The sequence below is a fragment of the Pipistrellus hanaki genome, assembly GCF_964339955.1.
Source record: "Pipistrellus hanaki genome assembly, chromosome: 13".
Classification (NCBI taxonomy): domain Eukaryota; kingdom Metazoa; phylum Chordata; class Mammalia; order Chiroptera; family Vespertilionidae; genus Pipistrellus; species Pipistrellus hanaki.
Window position 1 is genome coordinate 44,856,948 of NC_140515.1, and position 23,890 is coordinate 44,880,837.

The window sequence follows — 23,890 nt, forward strand, 5'->3', positions numbered from 1 at the left end:
TTAAAAAGACCCCCAGACCAGCCACGTGCTACTGATCCTCCATGTCCAGGTGGCAGCCTGGTTGGGTCCATCCCCCCTCCCAACTCCTTCAATTCTGATTTCTCTACCTCCGTAATGAGTCCCATTCATTACTGGGGAATAAACTTTATTTAAAACTCAAAAAAAAAAAAAAAAAGGATTAGAAAAATAAAAGTTGATATACACTAGCCTACTAAGAGCATATATCTGTTCCAAATAAAACAAAATATTAAAAAATAAAAATCCAATTATTTATGTAGTGATTCATTTAATAAATATCCATAATATTAGCAGAATGCTTGAGATATAATAAACATTATAACAAAGCTCACAATATAAAATAACAAATTACAAAACAAGAAGATGAAATAAAAATAGATTCAATTTTCAAGGTGTAGAGAATCAGCAAGCAGTGTTACAACAGCAATTCTACCAATTGCAAATGAGATAAAACAGTTGTTACAAAGTGCAATAGACGGACTTGAAAACTGTAAGCATTTAAATTAACTCCACAATTGAGAATTACCTTATTTTCCTGATGATGGCAGACCTGGAGGAATTAACTGACCAAAACATTACTCAATGACATGAAAATCAATTAAAAAAAACTGAAAGAGGCCAGCAAGCTCCATACATTGCTCATAATAGCTGTAAAAAGAGACTATTTCCACTTATTGTGTTTCCTAGAGGTCCTCGGCCTGGCGTGGCCCGAGGAGTCCCGGATTATGAGAGGGCATGATTGGGGCTAGGAGGGACATGGGAGGCCAGCAAGAGGGCTCCAGAGTATGTTGAGCCCATCTCACTCAGTCCCAATTGGCCAGACCCCAGCAGCAAGTTAACCTACCAATCAGAGTGTCTGCTCCTGGTGGCCAGTGCATGTCATAGCAACTGGTTCACTGGTCGACTGTCTGCCCCCTAGTGGGCAGTGCATGCTATAGTGAGCAGTTGAGCAGCTTTGGCATATCATTAGCATATTACGCTTTAACTGGTTGAATGGATGACACGACACTTAGCATATTAGGCTTTTATTATATAGAATGTGTTCTAGCCTTGTGCTAAGCACTGTACACATGTTAAAGTAATTCTCACAACTAGCCTGATAGACCCTGAAATAGGCATTAGGTTAATCTCCACTTTTATATAAAAACTAGTATCCCTGCACACAAATCCGTGTGCCAGTAGGTCGCTGCCACCTTCCTCTAGCTCTCTGCCTACTGCCCCGCCCTCCTGTTTCTCCCCCCCAATAGCTCACTGCCCTGCACACTCTTGTGGCTCTCCACCTCCCACTTGCTTGCTGCCCTGGCTGTCGTTCTCTGATGACCATTTGCAGTTCGCTGCCCCACTCTCTTGCAGATCCATGATCCGGTCATTATGTGGTCAGTTATTATGCCTCACAGCTTAATGGATAATTAGCATATTCCTCTCTTATTATATAGGATATGAAGGCTTAGAGAAGTTAAATTCCTGCCTGATGCTACAGAACTGTCAGAACAAGAATTCAAACTGCATGATCTTTATCATTAGGCTATTACAGACTCTAACTTAGACTGAACAAAGACCAAAAACCACATTTGTACAGTTGGAAGGGATGAACAAATAGAGAATATTTCTACAGTTGTAATGAATATCTACATGATGAATGTCACAAATTGGAACACAATTTTTCCAACATTAGAAGGAACTACTTCACATCTCTGATGAAGTTTGGGAAGAGAAACCAGATGTCTGGCTTAAATCCAAACATGGAGGCTTCAGATCTCCTACTGTTGTCAGTGGAGGAGCACTGAGAGAAATAGCTGACACCATGGACAACAATGGAAAATAGCAGGGAAAGTATCTGGGACTAGGTCTCAGTCCACAGGTCAGAGAGCCCCTGAGAAGACAGACCCTGATAAGACAGAGATGCTGCTCATGCATAGTCTCCCTTGCCTTCATTCTTTTTAGGACCAATTCCAACAGAACATGATTATGGCCAGAGTGTCTGAACCAAGCAAGTTTAATCAACAGCACTATATTTTCATTAAAGGAAAAAATTATAGGCTAATATCCTAGGTCCAATAACATTTTAAGGTATCAATGAGAATTCTAGTATTTAACAAACTTGTTTCTCAATGCATTTTCACTGAGATAATTCTTGTTGTCAGATATTAAACAAACCTGATCCCTGCCCACTAAATGCTGGTAATATCTTTCAGTCACCAAGACAACCCAAAATGTCCCCTCTAACTTCTCATGTCTACTATCCATCTAACCTACTAGAATGCAAGATTCATGTAAGAAAAGATGTAGATCTACCTAGTTCACCAATACATCCCTAAGGTCTGAAATAGAATCTGGGGAGGCAAGCAGTGAGGCAGAAAGGAAAGTATATATCTTATAGCAACTTAGCACCTTAACAATTTTTTCAGCCTGGTCAATTCTGACTGCTACTGACAACTGAGTCTCCATAACCTGGTTCAACTTTTTTCAGTATTCCACAAACTATAAATAGTTGAGCATATACACATAAAGAAAATTCACAATCTTGATTACTACTTTCACTGTGTCATAAAATTAAACTATGCCACAAATGATAGAAGATAGAAACATCATACATTTCTCTTGACCTAAAAACAACAACAAAAAACACAGATTTTCTCCTGTTACAGAACTTATGTTTAGCAACTAAACTCAGCTTTTCTGTTTTAATCTTTTCTTTTTTAAAGTATATTTTATTATTTTTTTACAAGAGAAGGGAGAAGGATAGAGTTAGAAACATCGATGAGAGAGACACATTCATCAGCTGCTTCCTGCACACCTCCTACTGGGGATGTGCCCACAACCAAGGTACATGCCTTTGATCGGAATTGAACCTGGAACTTTTCAGTCTGAAGGCCGACGCTCTATCCACTGAGCTAAACCGGTTAGAGCTGTTTTAATCTTTCACTTCTTATTGAGTCAGGTGGTTATACCCTATTTGTATTCATATGTGCTCACAAATCACAGGTTTTTTGCTAAAAGTCAAAAGTGAGCTAGAATTTGGTCTTTCCTTGAGCTGCATGTCTGACCTCACAATTCAGATTGAGACTTTTCCCTGTGGGAGATTTGTTACATTTTACTGTGATTTTACAATATACTTATTGTGACTTTTAATTATCTAATAGGTGAAGAAATAACTAGTCCCACAGATTTCCCCAATGATCAATTAATTTTAAAAATATTAATCTGTCTTAGGTAATTATCCATCAACACAATAATGCATGCTTCATACATGAACTGAGGAGAAGAAACCCTTGAACAGACTTACCTCCTCAAAGCCCATTTCAAATAAACATTCAACGGCTCCTCTGACGGGCAAGAGTCTAGTAGAAAAAGTTGCGTTTCCAATCCGGATAGATCTATATTTTTCATCATTAGGGTTTCTGATTTAAAAAAAAAAAAAAAAAAAAAAAAAAAAGGAAGTCTGATTACATGCTATATGTAATAGTTAATACTTTTATTAACTATATGTAATAGTTAATACTTTTCACTTTTTTTGGCATTCCTTTTCACATTTTATACTAGCTATATTCCTTCAAGTTAGGCTAAATCCCAACTTTAAAAGAAACGGGGAGCACAGTCTGGACAAGTGCCTGATTTTGTGATTCTTTCCTCACCATACATTTCAACAACCTCACTGTTTAATTTCACAGCTGAAAATATTAATGCTGCCATAGGAAATCCATGTGATATTTTAATCCTGTGCTATTAAAGCTAGAAACCTTTATGAGTTTTTAGGTTGCTAGGAAAAAAATCCTTGTCAGCTAGCTCCAGAGAGACAGCAGAAGGCTCTGCCTATTTTGTTCTGATGAATCTCAATCATTAAGAAAGGTGTGTAATGGTCCACGAACCAGGAGATCATGGTTCAATTCTCTGTCAGGGCATATGCCTGGGTTGTGGGCTCGATCCCCAGTAGGGGGCATGCAGGAGGCAGCCAGATTCTCTCCCATCATTGATGTTTCTCTTTCTCCCTCCCCCTCTCCTTTCCTCTCTGAAATAAATAAAAATATATATATTTTTAAAAAGAATGGGGTGTGACACATAGATGGTGCTTAATAAACATTTATGAAATAAATGAATAAAAGAAACTAAGAAGCTATAAAATGGATCACAGTTCCCCAAAGACTTTACTTGACAAACATGAACCTAGGTATACTTTTAGTTACCTGATTTTCTTTCTTTCCTAAACAATGACTGGCTGTATTTACTGTAAGTTCTGCTTCAGCTTAAGATATATTTTTGTCACAGAAAATATGGTGGTAAAATGAAGATATGAATTTCTTTGACCATGATTAAGACTTTGAATAGTATACATGTGATGAGACTGGCATATGAAAAGCTTTGATTTGAGTTTGTTAAGAACCTTGATAAATCAGAAAGACTATTAAAAAAATAAAAAATTAAGGTAATCACACTATTATACTCTAAATATCTTTAGAAAATAATTTAGGATAAGCAGGTTTTACATCTGATACCAACTCTTTATAAATTGTGGTGGCTTCCATTAGGATTATATTAAGGATTCTGGTGCTATGTCAGAGATCCATAGGAAAAAGTTTTGAGGCCATCAGCAGAGGGGGTATGAAACTGGTGGTGGTGGGGATGCTAGCAACTGATTGACTGTCTTTGCCCTAACTAAGCATGCTCTCTGAATATTATTATATAAAAACACCCCAAAAGAATTTTTAATTGTGGAAGTCTTGATAAATTTCACGTTTCTTTTGCATCAAGCAATTCCATACTGCCCAATTACTGTAAATACTTTATGAATCGTTTTTAAACCTCTTTTCCTTAATTTCAAAAATTACACAAATTACAGAATATTCATAGGCAAAATCTCTTAAAGTTCTCAAAACGTCCACACAGATTGGTGCTAACCTACAAACACTTTGCAACCCATTCACGAGAAGTAAAGTAATTGAGAATATTCTGTAATTTTTATAACAATTTGATGTTGCCATGAAATTTTCATTGTATTTTATAAAAACGTTAGTTTCACAAGGTTGGAAATTCAAAAAACAATAATGGTTACTCACTACCGTTCACCTGAGAATCATAGTTGAGAACCTCAAAGAAAAACCTATATTCTATTTTATTCTTTCATTCTGTGTTTTAATAAAAGGTTTCTTAATCTAGGCATTACTGACATTTGAGGCCTTTATTTTGAGAGGTTGTCTTGGGCACAGCACGGGTTTAGCATCCTTGGCATCTATGCTACACTATATCACAAGTGTGCCTCTCTTTCTTACCATGTAAACAAAAAACATTAAACTGAAAAATAATCTCCATTATCAAAGCTAGTTACAGATAAATTATACATCCTTCCATGATTTTCAACACTTTCAACAGGATGTAATAAACACATCAATACCTCCAGGATGATATATTCTACTGCTGCAAAACTGCTTGAGCTATTTCAGTCTACCTTTTCTCAATAGCTTCCAGATTTCTCATGATCAATGTCCTTCACTGGGCTTCATTTTCTATTTTTTCTTTCCACTTTCACCACTGTTCTGATATAGCTTATTTTTATACATGTTTCAAACTAACTGTTGATATAAAGCTTCTCAGCTACAGGCTTTGTATAGTTTACATTTTTCCTCTTTAGTTTCCAGTGAGCAATTTTCTATCTGTATAACATGGATGGACTTATCATATCATTTATCTGTTTTTCCCACTAAAAGCAAATTGCAAACAACAACAAAAAAATTACAGTATAATGTCCAGCTACCCAAATCACATCTTCCTCTTTTTAAATGTTGAGTAGACCAACCATGGTTTTGAGCCTAGACTAATGCCAAAAGTCCCCGGAAGCACTCAAAGGCTGAGAGAACTTGGTTATATGGACATCACCAGACCTCATATCCATCAAATTCCATTTCCCCCCTTGAACTATATATTATTGAGTTCAGAGAGGAAGGGAGAGGGAGAGAGAGACAGAAACATCAACGATGAGAGAGAATCACTGATCAGCTGCCTCCTGCGTGCCCCATACTGGGGATCAAGCCAGCAACCCAGGCATGTGCCCTTCACCAGAATTGAACCCAGGACCTTTCAGTCTGCAGGCTGACACTCTATCCACTGAGCCAAACCAGCTAGGGCTTGTCTACTATTCTTGACCTCATTACTAGTCTCCTAATCCTGTAGTGTCTAAAGTATCCCTAAGAATCATCTTTATTTTTGTTTGATCTTCTTCCATTAACTTAATTTCCTCTGCAGACTTTTCTCAGATTTCTTTCTTTTTTTTTAAATCTCTGTTGACCACTGACTATCTCTGCAAGTTGTAATATTTATTTTGCTTGTTATCAACTATTTTGCATCTTTACGAGTTTTTTTAGGGGTGGGTGTTGTAGGATGATGACGGTAAATGAATGGGGTCCTGAAAGGGAGCAAAATTTCTGGTACCTCACTCAACCACAACTTTGAACATATTTTGATGTTTTCCAAGTTGTCTCACCCCCAATATCTACCAAATTGTTTAATTTATGGGGGGAAAGGGTCTTTGTTTTTACTATTGCAATGGCAGGGAAGTCATGCTTTTCTCCTCACATATAAAAGGCTAATATGCTAAGTGTCCAACAGTCTGGCTAATGATGTCACATAGCAACGTCTGGCTTCCTCTCCCTAGCAACTAGCCTTCTTGGAGTTTCTTCAGTCCAGGAACACAACTTGCTTTATAGCCAGGTGGAAACATTTCACACTTGAAATGTCTGTGAAGCATTTCACACAAATGTCTGTGAAGCATTTTCCCGTGCCTCATCTCATTTGATCCTCACATAAGTCCTGCAGTAGGGAGATAGAAGACTCGGTGGAATCCTATTTTCATTAGCCAGAAAACAGATTTAGAAAGCTTAGAAACGTGACCCGACTGAAAAGTAGAAATGGCGGACCTTGGAAATGACTTCAGGTTTTCTCACTGTGCAGAATATAGTCAAACACTGCTGCAGTTAAATATTTTACCCTTTGTTCTCCCTGTATGATCTAAAATAATAATCTGCTTTGTGTTGATATTTACTGCTGTGTTGCTCACAATTACCTAAAAGATAAATTAGGGTGTTTCACTAGGCTGGAAATAGCTTAGCTAAGTCAGAAAGCAGGTCTAATTAAGCAAGTTTATTCTATATATATAAAAGGCTAAGTTTACTCATGCATGCACAGTACATATAAAGATCTTGCTGGCACCAACCGCCCGCGTGTTTCCATCTGTCATTATTAATCATTAATTTGGTTGATACTTCTATTATAGAGAAAGGGCGAATAGCAATATTAAAATGTCTTTTTTTTTTTTTTCTAATTCATTTCCTTTCAATGTGCATGAATTTGTGTACTGAACCACTAAGAAATGTTAACAATAGGCTTCACACTGAAGTAAGCATAACTAAGGAAAAAAGAAAAAATGTTTTTCTCTATTTCTTTCTTTTTAAAAAAAATATATTTTATTGATTTTTTACAGAGAGGAAGGGAGAGAGATAGAGATCTAGAAATGTCGATGAGAGAGAAACATCGACCAGCTGCCTCTTGCACACTCCCTACTGGGGATGTGCCTGCAACCAATGTACATGCCCTTGACCGGAATCGAACCTGGGACCTTTCAGTCCACAGACCGACGCTCTACCACTGAGCCAAACTGGCTTCGGCTGTTTTTCTCTATTTCAGAAACACTGAGAATTAAATATATCTGGTCATTTACCAGCCCTTTTCCTCTTTGAAATGCAAAATACCAGGAAGGGTTCACATAAATAGAAACTTAGTCATTACTAATCACAAAAGTTGCTTTGTAGGTCACTTAAACAGCATGATCACAAACCTTACATATTCCCCACCACATAAGATGCCAACAAACTTTCCAATCCTCATTTAACTACCTTCTCTCAAGGTGTTGAGAGTAACCTAGATTACAAATCTGAGGTTATTTTGATGTCTCCTCCCATTGCCAGTTCATGCAATCATCCAAAATTGGCCATCCTTACTTATAATTCTTCTCTCTGCATTCTATCCATGTTTACCCTTATGATTACTGCAATAGCGTCCTCAAAACTCCTTCATATGCTCCTCTTTCAGTTTAGAAACTAATCACTTTGTCTTGTTTATCATGCCAAATACAAGTTCTCTGCTGCTCCATCAATTGGACCCATCTTATCTCTTATCTCAAAACTGTTCTGTGTTAGGTCCCTCTGCTGTCTCCTCACATAAACATGTGAGAAGCATTGTCATGGAAATTTTTCTCTAGATTTTAGGCTGTGGCTATTTTCCATAACTTGTCTTTCTCCCAAACGTATTTATTTTATTTGAAAGAAAAAAACCACTTCCCATCCTTGTTTCTCAATCATATAGGTGCTTTCCTAAGCAATAACTATGTAAAGTTTGATAAGGAAATTAGTGGAAAATCTAAATTTTTAAAAAGAACAAATTATCTTAGAAAACCATGTGGAATGCCAGTGAAACTATAATGCTTTTTTAAAAAGTAGGTATCACTGAACACAGATCATCTTTATCTATAAGTTAGTGAAGTGAAAAAAAGTAAAAGGTTCAAATCCATGGCCTATTGTGCTTGCAAATTAGCATGATTCTATTCTGCAATTTCATTAGCTTTGTGACTCAGCTGGGAAATAGGAAAAACACCATCCAAAACAGAAATTTAAAACTTAGCCAAAAATATTATTTTCACTTGTGTATAGTGACAAGTATCGTGAAAACAAAACAAAAAATTCTTCTAATGAAATTTTCATTTCAGCTCTCATTCTATAAAATACTATATCAGACCCTGGGGTAGGAGCAAGGGATATCAAGGTAATGCTTACACAATGCCTTATCCCTCACGTTAATAGGTTTCCTTCCCCAAACAGCAACAAGAACCGAAAACCTTGGTGTTCTCAACCCTCAAATAAGTTAGATGAGCAAATCTGTAAGGTAGTGTGGCTAGAAATACAGAATACATCTGAAACTTTCTAAAGAGGTTAGCAGGAAATAATTTGTATATAGCTTGGCTGGTGTGGCTCAGTGGTTGAGCATTGACCTTTGGACCTGGTTCATGGTTTGGTCATGGTTCGGTACTTGGTCAGGTCACATTCCTGGGTTGTAGGGCTCAGACCCCAGTAGGGGGCTGCAGGAGGCAGTTGGGGAATGATTCTCATCATTGATGTTTCTGTCTCTCCCTCTTCTTTCCTCTCTGAAATCAATAAAACCATATGTAAAACAAATAAATAAATAAAAATAAAGAGGTTAGCAGGTCACTGGACTTGAAAGATAAAGAATAGTTCCCACCCCTCCACACCCATACCTGAAATAGTTTAAATTCTAAGAATATGAGGGCAGACACTCATACTATTACTTAAGACCAACGAAAATGGGTAGTTTTTCATGCCATCACCTGTTATACTAGTTCCAAACTCCTAATTCCCTTTTCAGATAGACACTTTTTAAGGTCAGAAACACAAGCCAGTGAAAAGGCCGTAACATGAACTGACAGCACTGCCAGTGTCTTCTGTGAGTCTGGTAAACATTCATAATGATGATTATGATGCCAAGACATTTGCATGCAAAGGATTTCCCTCCTCAAAGCTACCTTAACCTTAGAATTTTGGGGTTTCATCGCACTGAAAGCGGAAGTAAATCCTCATCACAGGGCCACTCCCCTTTTCCGAATAGAGGCGTTTAAACAATAGTTTGGTGGCTTCCCACAGGGGAGGTCCCAGCTGATGGGGCTCCGGAGAAGTCCACCTATGAGTTCATTCATGCGGAGTCCCCTGGCATCCTGGCGCTCTGAAGAGCTGTTAGACCCCTTGGGGTGAAGAGGAGTTGAGAAAGGGGTCACAGAGGAGGGGAAGGTGATCCCCACATAGGTGGCTATTGTGTAGCTGTGCACGGTGCACATGCTGCAGCCCATGTCCCATGTGGCACACAGTTAGGGCTCACTATGTATTTCCTTTCTTTTACTTTTGAGTCATTAGTGTTACCTATAGAACCACTATTGTTAACTGCCACGGGTTAAAACGCTGCACTTGTAACTGATGGCACAGGACCTCTATAAACCTGAAATGAACAGGGATTTCGTTTTAGACTTCATGCCAAGATACCCACCACTTAGAAGATCAGGTGCTCCAGGGGCCGAGGGGGGCACTGAGAACCTAGCTAACCAATCCTGACCTGATAAATGAGGCAACACCCGGAGGCCCCTGGTTCCTGGCGCTCCTCTAAGCCAGTGCCCTCTCCCTCCCCTGCACACCAGGTCCCTGCTGAGGACACAGCATCTGATCCAAGAGCTACTGATGCCAAATGAGTAATCAAACTTGCCTCCCTGTTCCCCCAATCTGCAAGACTCCTTTGGAGACCTGGAGCTGGGCTTTTTGCTCACAGAGGAGAATGAAACAAGTTACTCTTATCCAGAGGTGATGATCTTCGCAAACTGGTATTGAAAGAGTCATTGTGAAAGTGGAACCCAGATGCTAACATGAAAATGGAAACTTTAAAATAACGAGGCGAATCATGGTTCACTCAACAAAAGTGGGCAAGAAAAACACACACACACACACACACACACACACACACAAAAAAAAAAATCCCACACACACCATAGAGGAGTTTTAAAAACCCCAGTAATTCAGTATTGTGCGCTTAATATCAATAGAATCACAAAATGTTAGGAGGAAAACGTTTTGCCAGGACTAGCTTGTGATAAGCATCTGGAAATGGAAGGAATCCGGCTGGGTGGGAATGCAGGCAGTGGGAATGTTAGCTTTCTGTCCTGTCATGTGAAACACATCGGGTCCGAGGCAGGTGTCTGGGGGTCCCCCTTCCCCACTCCGTCGCCCTCCCTGCCTGCGGGCCCTCCAGCTCACCCCGAGCACCCCGACTTCATGCCAAGTTCCAAGTGCAAAGAAACTTCCCTCCCCGGGCGGGGGTGGGGCCTGGCGGGATCTCCACGGCCCGGCCCCTCGGGCTGCGCCCCGGACCCGGGCCAGACCCCCGCCCCCTGGGCCTCCCGTCCTCCCGGCCGGGGCGGGCGCCCCCACCCCCAGGCCCAGCGGGCGCCGCGCCCCTCCCGCCCCCGCGGCCCCTAGGAGGCCCCGCCGCCGCGGCCACACCTGAGGATGTTGTCCGCGTAGGTGAGCAGCAGCTTGGAGGCCTCCAGGAAGGTCTCCGGGGGGTTCTGGCAGAGCTCGGCCACGGCCGGGGACGCGGAGGCCGCGGAGCTGCCCAGCGCCGCCGCCGCCATGCTTGAGCGCCCGGCGTCACCGCCCCCTGCGCGCCGCCGCGGCCGCACTGAGCACGCGCCGAGCCGCGCCGAGCGCGGCCGCCCCGGCCCCCTGCGGCGGGGAGGGGGGCTGCTGGCGGGAGCTGGGGGCGCGGGGCCTGATGGGAGGGGCGGAGGACTCCCCTGGATCGGGAGGGCGAGGGAGAGGGCCTGATGGGAAGAGAGGGGAGAGGAGGGGTCCCCTGGAGGGAAGGGAGAGGAGGGCCTGATGGGAGGGGCGGAGGACTCCCCTGGATCCGGAGGGGGAGAGGGAGGGCCTGATGGGAGGAGTGGGGAGAGGAGGGGTCCCTTGGAGGGGGGGCGAGGACCACCGATGGAAAGGGCGGGGAGAGGGGGGGAGGTCCGCCTGGAGAGGGAGGGCGAGAGCCTGATAGGAGGGGTGGGGGGGTCGCCTGAAGGGGGAGGGGAAGGGCCTCAAGGGAAAGGTGGGGGGTCGCCTGGAAAGGGGGGGGGGCGAGAGCCAATGGAAAAGGCGGGGAGAGGGGGATCTTCTGGAGGGGGAGGGCGAGGGCCCGATGGGAAGGGCGAGTATTGGTCTGGAGAGGGGCCTGATCTTTGCGGGGGAAGCCGAGGCCTGGTGGGAGGGTGGCGGATCGGTGGGCAAAGCGGGGGCTGTTCGGTAGAGACCGGGGGTTCCGCCAAGAGGGGCGGGTCTTGATCGGGAGGGGCAGCGGATGGGGCTTGGCTGGGAGGGAGACCAGGGGATCTCGGGTTGGGAGGGATGGGTTTGGGGCGCCGAGTCTCGAGGGGCGGGGTGCTTGGCTTGGTGGAGTGGGGGATGTTCCCATTGGGCCCCGGGTTTTGACCAGGAGGGCAGGGGCCTGACTGTGGCCCAGAAAGGGTGCTAAATCACAACAAGGGTGCTTGCTGGTCGGTCATTGCCGAAAGGTGAGGAACCGGGACTTGGGAGGACTGACAGCGTGCCAGGTGGTGCTCAACTTAAATAGATCCAACCCGGAAGTGGGGGAACGCCCTGTACTTCCAACCACCGCTGTCCCCCCAATAAAACAGTCTTACAGCTTCCTTCTCAAAGATTGCCCGGCCTTCCTGGACAGCTGCGGTGAGACCCCAGGGGAACAAACATTCAAAAGCAACCCAGTAGCTTTAAAACTCTTTCTGGTATAGCAGTTATTTCTAGAATTATTATAGATCAATGTTTGAAATGTCTTACCTAAGTCCCAGTGCAAATAATATGATGGCTTTTTAAACAAGTGCTTTTCAGACCTCAGGTCGCAATATAGTGTTTTTGTAGGCTCAATTTAGCTCTGGTGTGACCAGCAAAAAACACAATAGAATAGAAATGGGGAGAGGAAAGACAATAAAAATACACATCCCACATAGGAAAGGTATTATTTTGTGACTTCGTTTTTTGCAGGTTGGTCATGTGATCTGTAGCCATTATTTCTTTCAGAAGATGAATCCTAACCTCTATAATCCATTCTCTCTCTGCCTTGCTCATGTTCTTAAAAATGTTTTTCCTTCTTTGCAGAAATTCCTCTCCTAACCTCAACAAATATTTGTCTTGACCTTAGGTTTTTAAGAGCAGCTACTTGCCTAAGTAACTTCTTTAAATGTTTTTAATACTTATCTTTTGTTTGCTTTTAAAATTTCAAAATTTCTTCCAGTATCTATGAGCAAGGCCCAGGTTATGCCATCTATTTCAATTAACCCTTCACCTGCCAGATATTTGTAAAGAAGTTTTTAATATGTGGTTTGGACCAGCTTCCAAAAATAGTGTGTTTAACTAGTAGTATCTTGCTAGCTGCTATAACTAAAATTTTCAGTGATTTAACACAAGAGAAATGTCTTGCTCACATAACTGTTTAATAATACACATGTTATTAGTCTGGTGGTGGGGTGGGGAAGCAGCTTTCTCCCATATAATGTTTCAGGGACCCAGGCTCTTTCCATCCCATAAATTGGAGGTCAACAAGTATTTTTTTGTAAAGGGCCAGATAGTCAATGTTTAAGGCTTTGTGGCCATAGTCTCTGTTTCAACTATGTCACTCTATCTTTGCAGTTGTAGTTCCCAGAGACCAGTGTTTTTCAACCTTTTTTGGGCAAAGGCACACTTGTTTCATGAAAAAAATCACGAGGCACACCACCATTAGAAAATGTTAAAAAATTTAACTCTGTGCCTACATTGACTATATATAAAGTAATTCTCTTGAATAGGAATCAAATAAACACAAAGAAAGTATTTTATAATTACTTTATTATGAAATATTAAGTAAACAAAATAGTGAAAAATTATAAAATTCTTGTCTTGTCTGCACCTACGGCACACCAGGCAATGTGCCTCGGAACAGCGGTTGAAAAACGCTGCCATAGACATTGCTTTAAAATGTATGGGCTTGGCTGTTTCCAATGAAACTCTATTTTATACAAACAGGTAGCTTGCCGGATTTGACCTGTTGTTTGCTAAATGCAGAGACTTCTGCATTTAGTTAATAGGGGGGGGGGGCAGAAAAAAGGCCTACCTGCTTAACCTCATGGGCTCAGAAATGACACACAGCTTTTGTCTAGCCTGTTGTTGGCAAAAATGAAGCTCCATCTAGATAAAAGGAGGGCAGGCTGGGAAATGTAGTCCCTGTCTGGGACAGGTACTGCCCAGCACTCAATAATAAAGATGGAAGTTTGAGGGACTGGGTTATAACTAGCTGTTTCTACCACAAATTATATTCCTCTTAATTTTTCTTAAGAGAAGTTGTATAATAATTGCATAAGGTTATTAAATACTATATAATATTTAGGATTTTTTTTTTAAAGGAAGACACTTTAAAAAAAAAAAATCTTAGGAGGAAACCCAGTATATACAAAACACCAAAGTGGTGTGCTCTGGAATTGAAGGAGTGGGGTGTGTGTGTATGTGTGTGTGTGTCTGTGTGTATGTGTGTTGTATATGAGGGACAGAATGCCATCATGGCTGTACAGTACTTTTGTGGGGAACATGCAACCGCAGTGTGAAAAACAATGCCATGGACTTAATACAGTGATAATAACATACAGTCCACAAAATCATAAAAATGATAATTTCAAGGGTAATTATGTAATTTATTGTTTATTTTAAATCACCTCAAATTTGAAACCTTCAAATTACTCTTTACCAATACTTCTGTTAAAATTCTTGAGTAATTACAGTCTCCCTTGGACACCACCATTTAGAAAGGTATTAAGGTAATTTATTACAAAGTTCTTGGACTCATTCTTTTTCCCTGTCTGCTTCTTCCACTTAAGTCAAGTGGAAAATACCTTGATATTTTTAGTTTCCTTTAGAACTAAAATCGAAAATTTGAAGCTACCCTTAATCTCTTTATACCCACCATTGCTTCAAACAACTAAAGGATGTTCTAATATTAATTCAGCTTTGATCTTCCATTCTTTTACTTGGTTTTCTTTTCCTCAGAAATAATGAATTTCCCCCCGGATTCTAGCTTTAAAGCACCATCTTTAGAATTGACACATGGTGGCACTATTCTTAAATGGAATAGAAAAGAAAGAAAGAAAGAAAGAAAACACCCCAAAACCCACACCATTACTTTCCCCCCCATGATTGGTTTTGTCATAAAAAAGAAAATGCTGAACTCAATAAAGACCATCAGCAAGAGAAGAGTTGAAGCATTTGAAGAACTGGCATGTACGAAGTGGCTTTGTTCAAGACAAAAAGGAGTAACAGAGACCCTGGTGAAGGGAGTAAGTTCATGGCATCTTTCCTAGAGAAATTTAGATTCAATAACTGAGTGCAGTACAAATTAGCCCCGAACTGCCAGTCTGTCATCTCTGACTTTCAGGCTGTAATCCAGAATTTTCAGCAAGACACCTGAGACGTTTTGATTGGCCCCTCATTTACTTCTCCTTTACTGTACTGTTGTTTTGGCCCATATCCCAAATCCCGTATTGGCCAAATTGAACTACTAGTAGTTTGTGGCAGATAACCATGTCTCCATGCCTTGGTTCTACTCCACCTATCAGGATGCTGTTTCCCACACAATTTACTAGTCAAACATTTACTCGTTTTCAAGATGCAGCTCAAGGATGACTTTTTTGAAGCCTTTCCTGAACTTGGGAGGTAGCATTGATGCACCTGTCCCCTTTGTGTTATTATAATAATTCCATTCTTCTATGATAGCACCTGTTTCAGTCGTTTACACACATGCTTCTATGGCTGTCTCCCTTTTGACTATCAACTTCTCGAAAGTAAGAACAAAGTACGAAGATGAGAAAAGAAAAGTTAAAGTAAACCCAAAGATAGTGAGATCAGTTTTGCTGGATGGAAATCTTATTTAATAGATAATGGGACCTATATCTGGAAAGACAGTTTGAATTAAGATTACAAAATGTTTAAGTAAATCTAAGAAATCTGAACCCGGAGACCATGGTAAGTGGAGCACTTTTGAAGATTTTGATGCAAGAAAACACCTTGGTGTTATATAGTGAGGAATATAATAAACTTTCCACCCTTATCCAAACAAAAGGAAAGGAGATCAGAGGTAGAATTAAAAATGAAATGACATTTTGTGGTTTTACTTTGTGTGTGTGTGTGTGTGTGTGTGTTTTACTCCCTCCCCCCAATGATATTGATTTGTCACTTTTTATCCAAGATGATTTTGTGATATTATAAAAATAAATAAAAGCACATTAAAACTGATTCATATAACTTTGGCTTTAAAGAAAATATTGAAGGTCTTTTCACAATGACTTTAAAATATACTATAATGAAAAGAGAGGAAGTTTGGGTACTTATCATCATCAAGTTTTAAGTTATTTTATAACTACTCTTAAAGTAACTGTGTTGTCATTGAATAAAGTGACTAGTAAGTGACTGAAGGGGCACTGGATCAAGTATGACTTAAGGCCATCCTGGGTTTCAGTGAACAATTCTCTAGTTGGAAGCAATCACTTTGAGAGACATTGCCTAACCCTGGCTGGGTGACTCAGTTAGTTGGAACATGGTCCCATTCACTAAATGGTTTCGGGTTTGATTCCAGGCCAGGGCATATACCTAGGTTTTGGGTTCAATCCCTGGTTTGGGCACGTATGTGGGGCAATCAATCGATATTTCTCTCTAAAACCAATAAAACCATATCCTTAAGTGAGGATTATAAAAAGAAACAGCCCAGAAAAAAAAAAAAAAAAAAAGCAAGATTGTTGGGAGGTTCAGATGCAGATTATATAGTCAATCCTTTATCTAAAGAGGTTTGTGAGAGCATGTGAGCAATAGAGATGGTTATTTAAATGCTACTTTGATGATTTCTTCCCTTTTAAAATATTTACAAATTATATTTTCTATTCACAGATTCATAGCCAGCTCTGAGCAAATAAAGATATTGCATTTTTCAGACACTTAGAAATAAACTTATACATTCTTCTGTTGCCTTTGTTTTTTTTTTTTTGTTTGTTTTTTTTGGCAGATATTGGGTGTGATATTTTGAGCACTGCTCTAGATCCAGCAACAATTTTCCCCCAAATGTAAAAATAACTGCATTATCACAACTGCATGGTTTATTGTGGAAAACATAGTAAAAAAGGCTCAACAAAAATAAAAGTAGGGGAAATAGTATCACAATCATTGTACACCCTTGTATATCTTTAAAAAAAAAAAAAAACTGGGTACACTTTTTTTTTTTTGTAACTTGTATCTCCTAACATAGTTTTAGTATCTTTCTGTGTTAATATTCATTTATAAAATTATTTTAAATAGCTGCACAGCACTTAAGATGTACCAACAAAATACACAACCCATTTCCTAGTACTGGGCATTTTGGTTAGTTTTACTTCCCTATTATAAGTAACTCTGGGAGTCACATTAATACTTTTAAGGCTACAGTAATTTCCTTTTTCTTTAGGATCCCAGTAGAGTAGGGTGGTGTTCCTTCTCCAACAGGGGATTATGTGAGCATTATCATTACAAAGGTAACAGAGAAAATCCCGTTGTGAATCACGTTAGAGGCGAGTTCTAGATTTACTGTGAATCCCTGAGCTTGCAGGAGAGGAGATCCCGCAAGGGGACCCTCCCCCGGCGCCTCCCGCACGCAGTCTGACCTCCGCCAAGGTGACGGGGGGAAGGACGCCCACCGAGCGGACTCGGACAAAGGCCTGCACCTTCACGCGCATGCGCGGGCTTACGTGAACGCGCGTGCGCGGATTTACGTGAACGCGCGTGCGCACGCGCACATAGACGCCCAGGACGTAGGCTGTGCAAGTCGCCTGAAGTCTAGTGGAAGGTATTGGCTGCTGGGTTCTCCTGTTATTTCGCCCACCCCCAACCAAATCGGGTCGGGATCGGATCGTGAGAGGGGAGTCTAATTCTTTCTCCCTCTCCTGCTTTCCTCGGGTGTGTGCGGTGCTTGGGACGCGGTGCGGAGGATTGGGTACACCCCTTGACTCCCCGCCCATGGCCTTCGCGGTCCCAGAAACTCTGGTTACTATCTCCACGTTTTGAAGATCAATAAAGTCCACTTATTCCCACCTCAAAAGAAGAGGCCCTGAAGTGTGTTTGGTGCCCCTGACACCAGAAATGCTATTTAGAATAAGGCTGGGTAATCTTGAAAAAAAGTATGCTTCCTCCAGCCCTTATCAGGCTCAGGGTATCTTTATGTTTTTCAGTGTATGATTCTACTTAAGAGGATTGAATGAATCATCACTTCACCTCTTTGTCTTGTAATCTCTGGGGATACTTATAGACCAAAAAGAAAGTTAAGTCAAAACAGGTGGTCTGGTGATAGGTATAAATGAAAATGATGTAGCCCTGGCCAGCTTGTCTCAGTGGGTAAAGCGTCAGCTGGTGGACTGAAGGGTCTCAGGGTCCCAGGTTCATTCCGGCCAAGGGCACATGCCTGGGTTGTGAGCTCGTATCCCCAGTAGGGGGCGTGCAGGAGGCAGACGATCAATGATTCTCATCATTGATGTTTCTCCTCCGTTCCTCTCTGAAATTTTAAAGAACTATATCGATATTTAACAATTTTTAAAAAGTTAAAATGATGTAATATTATTTCCCTGTGCTCATTAACAGCTCACACCAAGCACCTGAAAGAACACCGTGGATATTGTTTCTTTGGCCTTTAAGCTATTGAAACAATAGTACCTCCTGGGCTTGTTCGGCTCTGTTACTGGAATGTGTTTCTGATCATCAGAATCTCAACCATGTTTTCAAACTGCTTGCAGAATATCATAAAAATTACAGATGCTCACCTTCTACATGCAGGATTATGCTATCGATTAATAAGAAATAAAAGGAGGCTTTTTGGAACTGTGCCAACATCCAGATTGCACAGGCGGGTTGTCATCACTGGCATTGGTTTAGTGACTCCTCTTGGTGTTGGAACTCAACTGGTGTGGGACCGGCTGATCCGAGGAGAGAGTGGGATTATTTCACTGGCTGGTGAGGAATATAAGAGTATCCCTTGCAGTGTTGCTGCTTTTGTACCAAGAGGTTGTGATGAAGGTCAGTTCAATGAACAAAATTTTGTTTCCAAGTCAGATATCAAGTCCATGTCTTCCCCCACCATCATGGCCATTGGGGCCGCAGAGTTAGCCCTGAAAGACTCTGGCTGGCATCCTCAGTCAGAAGCTGATCAAGTGGCTACGGGTGTTGCAATTGGCATGGGAATGGTTCCTCTGGAAGTTGTTTCTGAAACCGCTTTGATGTTTCAGACAAAAGGTTACAATAAAGTCAGCCCATTCTTTGTCCCTAAGATTCTGGTCAACATGGCAGCAGGCCAGGTCAGCATTCGATATAAACTCAAGGGCCCTAATCATGCAGTATCTACGGCCTGTACCACAGGAGCTCATGCTGTGGGAGACTCTTTTAGATTTATAGCCCATGGTGATGCTGATGTGATGGTGGCTGGAGGTACAGATTCCTGCATTAGCCCTTTATCTCTTGCTGGGTTTGCCAGAGCCCGTGCTCTGAGCACAAACCCTGATCCTAAGTTGGCATGTCGACCATTTCATCCAAAGAGAGATGGTTTTGTCATGGGAGAAGGTGCAGCTGTGCTGGTGCTGGAAGAACATGAGCATGCTGTTCAAAGAGGAGCCCGGATCTATGCAGAAATTTTGGGCTATGGACTCTCAGGTGATGCTGGTCACATTACTGCCCCCGACTCCGAAGGAGAAGGTGCCTTAAGGTAAGGACTGTTTTTTTTTCCCTCCTTTTTATTTAAAATATGTATTCAAATAAGACATTTTATTGGAGTGTTAAGTGAGGGGAAATTGTACTGTCTGGCCTTAGTGTATGGTATCTCTGTTGTTTCATTTTTAGACTAAACAAAGTGTTTTTTGCTTTAATATGTTTCAAGTATTTGAAAATATTTGAAAATCCTTACAAAAATTGGAATCAATGTGTTGTTTTTTTCCTCAAGGGAAAAAAGTAATTCAGATAAATGGAAATATATTTTGCTAGCGATTATATAATTGATAGGCTTATATGTTTATCTCTCGGTGATGAATCAGTCCTAGGTACTGGGGGTGACTCATTATTTCTACGCAGATGGCATGCTAACTCACCTGGTAATCTAACATGGCATTCTGTTATTAGACAGAAAGGATTATTTTCATTCAGTGTACTTGGGTATTTCTTTCATTTAAGCCATATAGATAATGAACCGCATGTTAAAATTAAACTTAGTTCTGATAAATTTCTTGTATTATTTTACTAGATGTATGGTTGCTGCTGTAAAGAATGCAAATGTACAGCCCGAAGAGATATCCTATGTCAATGCACATGCTACTTCCACGCCACTAGGAGACGCTGCTGAAAACAAAGCTATCAAGCATCTTTTCAAAGACCACGCTCATGCCCTCGCCATCTCCTCAACGAAGGGAGCCACGGGACATCTGCTGGGAGCTGCAGGGGCGGTTGAGGCAGCGTTTACTGCTCTGGCTTGTTATTACCGACAACTACCACCTACTTTAAACCTGGATTATACAGAACCAGAATTTGATCTCAATTATGTTCCACTGAAGGCACAGGAATGGAAAACTGAGAAAAGACGTATTGGACTCACCAATTCCTTTGGTTTTGGTGGTACTAATGCAACACTTTGCATTGCTGGCATGTAGGACAGACAAATCATTTGTGATTAAACATTGATTTTTAATGTTATAAACAAACTTTATGAAGTGGAGAAATACTATGTTTCTATAAATGCATATACAATATATACTTTTATATCTGTGTCAGTGTTTCTCAGTTTTGCCAATACTGATATTTGAGGCTGGATAATTCTTTGTTGGGGAGAGGGGAGTTGTCCTTTACATTGTAGGATGCTATTACAATGTATCCACCCCAGTTGTGACAACCAAAGATGTCTCTAGACATTGCCAAATGTGTCCAGAGAGGCAAAACAATCCCCTATTACTTTATTTAGATCAAACAGCTCTTCATGATATTTCACTTGCTCTTGTCTCTTTCCTAAACATTTGGTGAGTAGCTGCTCTATGCTAGGTAAGGTTGCTGCTCGCTACAACTCCAGACACACCATTTCCATGTAATATATAGGAACCTATACTAATAAAAGGGTAATATACTAATTAGACCAGGTGACTGGACATCTTCTGGATGCCTGACTTCCTTCTGGACAGTTGAGGGGTGACCAGACCAGCAGGCGGGCAATTGGGGGGTGACCAGGCAGGCCTGCAGGGGGTTAGTAGTGGGGTGACCAGGCAGGCTGGCAGGGGGGCAGTTGTGGGGTGATCAGGTAGGCAGGCAAGTGAGTGGTTAGGAGCCAGTAGTCCCAGATTTTGAGATGGTTGTCCGATTACTGGTTATTCCTCCCTGATTGGAGAGCATGCAGGCCAAGCTGAGGAACCCCCTCTCCCCCATGTACAAATTTTGTGTACTGGGCCTCTAGTACATATATAATGAAATTTGTATGATTGATCAACATTCTTTGAATATAGCAGTCAGCTAGCAATGATCTATTTACTCTTTACCTATGTAGCTCCCTTCATATTATCTACACTAAAATCCTGAAAGAAGAAAGTGAAATTGGTTTGGCATTTCTTATTTTTGTATTGATGGCGGTACCTAGTGATTAATGGATATAAGAGTTCTTAGGAAGTAGAACAGAACTTGGTGATATAAGCCATGCCACCTTATTCCACCTGCAGCTATAATAGGAAATTTTTGTGTTTACTTCCAACATTTCACCCTAAGTGCTGGTGGTACATTCTACTTTTCCACCTTGAGGTTTTCTCTAAAGCCAACAGATCTCATTCATCTCCATTGGCTGGAGGTGTTGGGATGGGAAAGGGTGAAAATTCCCTAGAGGATCAGCCAGCTTCTGAAGGATAAGGGTTGGTGGATAAATGTCTCAAATCTCAGTTGCAACTTCTCAGCTCTGCCCTGGTAGTGCAAAGGCAGCCACAGGCCCTATGCAAATGAATGGGTGTGCCAGGATTTTGCTTGCAGGGAGGGGAGGAGCAGATTTGGCCAATGGGCTGTAGTTTGAAAACTGTTCTAACTCCAAGGAAGCACATTAAAAAATTTAGCTAACTAATTTTCTGTGTCAGTGGGGTATCCAGAAACCTTGCCATGTAAGACTGGAAAACTGGATTTCAGTACTAGAATAAATATCTATATAACAAAGAGCTACTATGCTAATTAGACCAATTAGCAGAACAACCGTCTGAATGACCTGGAAGAGGCTGAGCCTGCAAGGGCTGGCCAAGGCTGTGAGGGCTGGCTGAGGTAGCCAGAGAGGCAAGGGCCGAGCCCCTTGCACGAATTTCGTGCACTGGGCCTATAGTAATTATAACAACAATCCTTAATGTTTGTATTGTACCTACATTCCAGGCATTGTTGCAAGTACATTTCTTATTATCATTTCATTTCTCACAACAACTGTAATTTAGTAATAATGGTATCCAATTTTATGGATAGGGTATTTGAAATTTAATGACAATAAAAAGCTAGTCCTAAGTTACACAGTCAAACAGTGGCAAACAGACTCAAGAGTGTCCTCTGGTTCCAGAGAGTAGGCTCTTAACCTCCTAAACATGCCAGCTACTCAAGAGTAAGGGTTGAGGCTCCCTACCAAGGGAGATCCTCTGGGGAGGAGCAGAACTAACTCATTTCTGAGTTGGGAGAAGGAATGCATCTCCTTTCACCCCTCCTTTTGTTTGAAAAAGAATAAAGATGTAACTTGTTTATGCAGGTACTGACATATTATATTATAATGTATAAAGTCTGATAACCAAACCCCAACTTGAAAATCAAAATGATCCTTCTCTAAGTATAAATAATGTACTCTTTCCAGGCTTACTATCCGTACTTTTTTGTAATTTAAAAAAATTCATCATTCTATCTTAAAGAAAGGACCTATTAATTTATAGGTAAAAACACTGATGGTATATTTTTCATTTATCAGCAGATGGTATATGATACATGCTCATTTTAAACAATTAAGGCAGTGCAGAAGAATGTAAGTCACCTATTCTCCTCTCCCCTTACACTGGCTAATAACATTTTATAACCTCAAAGTAACTGAAATGTGTATTGCCATTTTGATCTGTCCTAACTTTAGCAACTAACATGAAGATTTCCTTTATTGTGTAACTGGTTAATTACACCCAGACAAACCCTATTCAAGATGGCCTGGTGGTAAATAACCCACCTGAAGATCTCCTTGTTTTCCAGAGTGATTTGGTGGAAAGAATGGGAGATTTGGACTCAATAGACCTCGATTTAAGTCACACTCATCGGGCCTCAGTTTTCTCACATGTAAATGAAGTCAGTAGCACTACTTATGGAAAAAATGGTTTTCAGCCTCAAGGTTGATCAACACCCTAAGTGTAATTCTTTGTATAGAGTGGCTATTAAGAGATGAGTGTGGTCTTTTCCATATTAATAAGTTATCTAGGAGCTTGGTTGCTAAATCTGGAAAAACTTGATCAGTTTAGGATTTTATTGTTTTTATAACTCTATTGATGTATTATGACTATTATTAATATTAATATTGTGTCATCCTTGTAACCTGTTATTAAGTGGTAAAAAGCTATGTCAAGGTAAAAGCATTAGACTTTAGAAATTTCCCCTAAAATAAGTGGTGTGAAGCATAGAAACATTAACAAAGAAGCTTATGAAATGAAAGAGATGAAAGGTTAGAAAGCTGCCTCTCTTGGCTAACTCAGGCCCAACCCTTCCCAGCAGCAGGGACTGGGGGGGTGGATGGGGTGAAATGACCTCTCAAGGTTCCTTGTAGCCTGTGGTATTTTTTTAAGTCTATTTAAAGATTGCAATAATACTGCTGATGTAAAATCCTTTGTACACAGTGATGGTTGAAAATACCGGCTCCTGACCCAAATCTCTGCCTGCCTGGTTATAATTATATGCTTGAGATTAACAGGACTCAAATGCTCATGTTTTATACAAGCCATTGGGTCTTTTTTTCTCCTCAAGAATTTTTTTTAAAACTGTATTTTAGACTGAAGCAAGAGGAAGAAGGTTGATTTAAAAATGCATTCAGATACAGAAGGATTTAGATTATTTTAATAACTAAGCTTAGTTATCATATTGCAGTTCAGAAAGATGAATGAATAATAAGGTAGAATGCTAAGATCCATGAGGTAATCCCTGAGATAGGACATCACTGGAGCAGC

General features: G+C 40.9%; 2 protein-coding genes across 4 annotated transcripts in view; one reads left to right on the forward strand and one right to left on the reverse strand.

The window, feature by feature from the left end:
- Positions 1 to 11,315, reverse strand: part of NGLY1 (N-glycanase 1) — a 40,764-nt gene extending 29,449 nt beyond the window's left edge. Inside the window, exons 1-2 of one of the 2 annotated variants that reach the window (XM_084902989.1) lie at positions 11,121 to 11,315; positions 3,305 to 3,419 (exon numbers count right to left, since the gene is read on the reverse strand). In XM_084902989.1, coding sequence (XP_084759115.1) covers positions 3,305 to 3,419; positions 11,121 to 11,251 — 246 coding nt within the window. In that variant the 5' untranslated portion in view covers positions 11,252 to 11,315. The remainder of the gene's footprint in view (positions 1 to 3,304; positions 3,420 to 11,120) is intronic. The other variant, XM_084902990.1, reaches the window with a different exon arrangement.
- Positions 11,316 to 17,136: 5,821 nt separating this feature from the next.
- OXSM (3-oxoacyl-ACP synthase, mitochondrial) lies at positions 17,137 to 20,467 on the forward strand. 2 transcript variants are annotated; one of them, XM_084902992.1, is made up of 3 exons: positions 17,137 to 17,514; positions 18,303 to 19,416; positions 19,948 to 20,467. In XM_084902992.1, exons 2-3 carry the CDS (start codon positions 18,434 to 18,436, stop codon positions 20,348 to 20,350), a joined length of 1,386 nt encoding a protein of 461 aa, XP_084759118.1. In that variant the 5' UTR covers positions 17,137 to 17,514; positions 18,303 to 18,433; the 3' UTR covers positions 20,351 to 20,467. The 2 variants fall into 2 exon arrangements, with proteins under 2 accessions (XP_084759118.1, XP_084759117.1); XM_084902991.1 differs by having other exon boundaries at positions 17,137 to 19,416.
- The last annotated feature ends 3,423 nt before the right edge of the window (positions 20,468 to 23,890 follow it).

Coding starts and splice junctions, on each gene's coding strand:
- OXSM (XM_084902991.1), top strand. CDS start 18,434: ATGTTTTCAAACTGCTTGCAGAATATCATAAAAATTACAGATGCTCAC. Junction 19,417..19,947: donor GAAGGAGAAGGTGCCTTAAG/GTAAGGACTGTT, acceptor TTATTTTACTAG/ATGTATGGTTGCTGCTGTAA.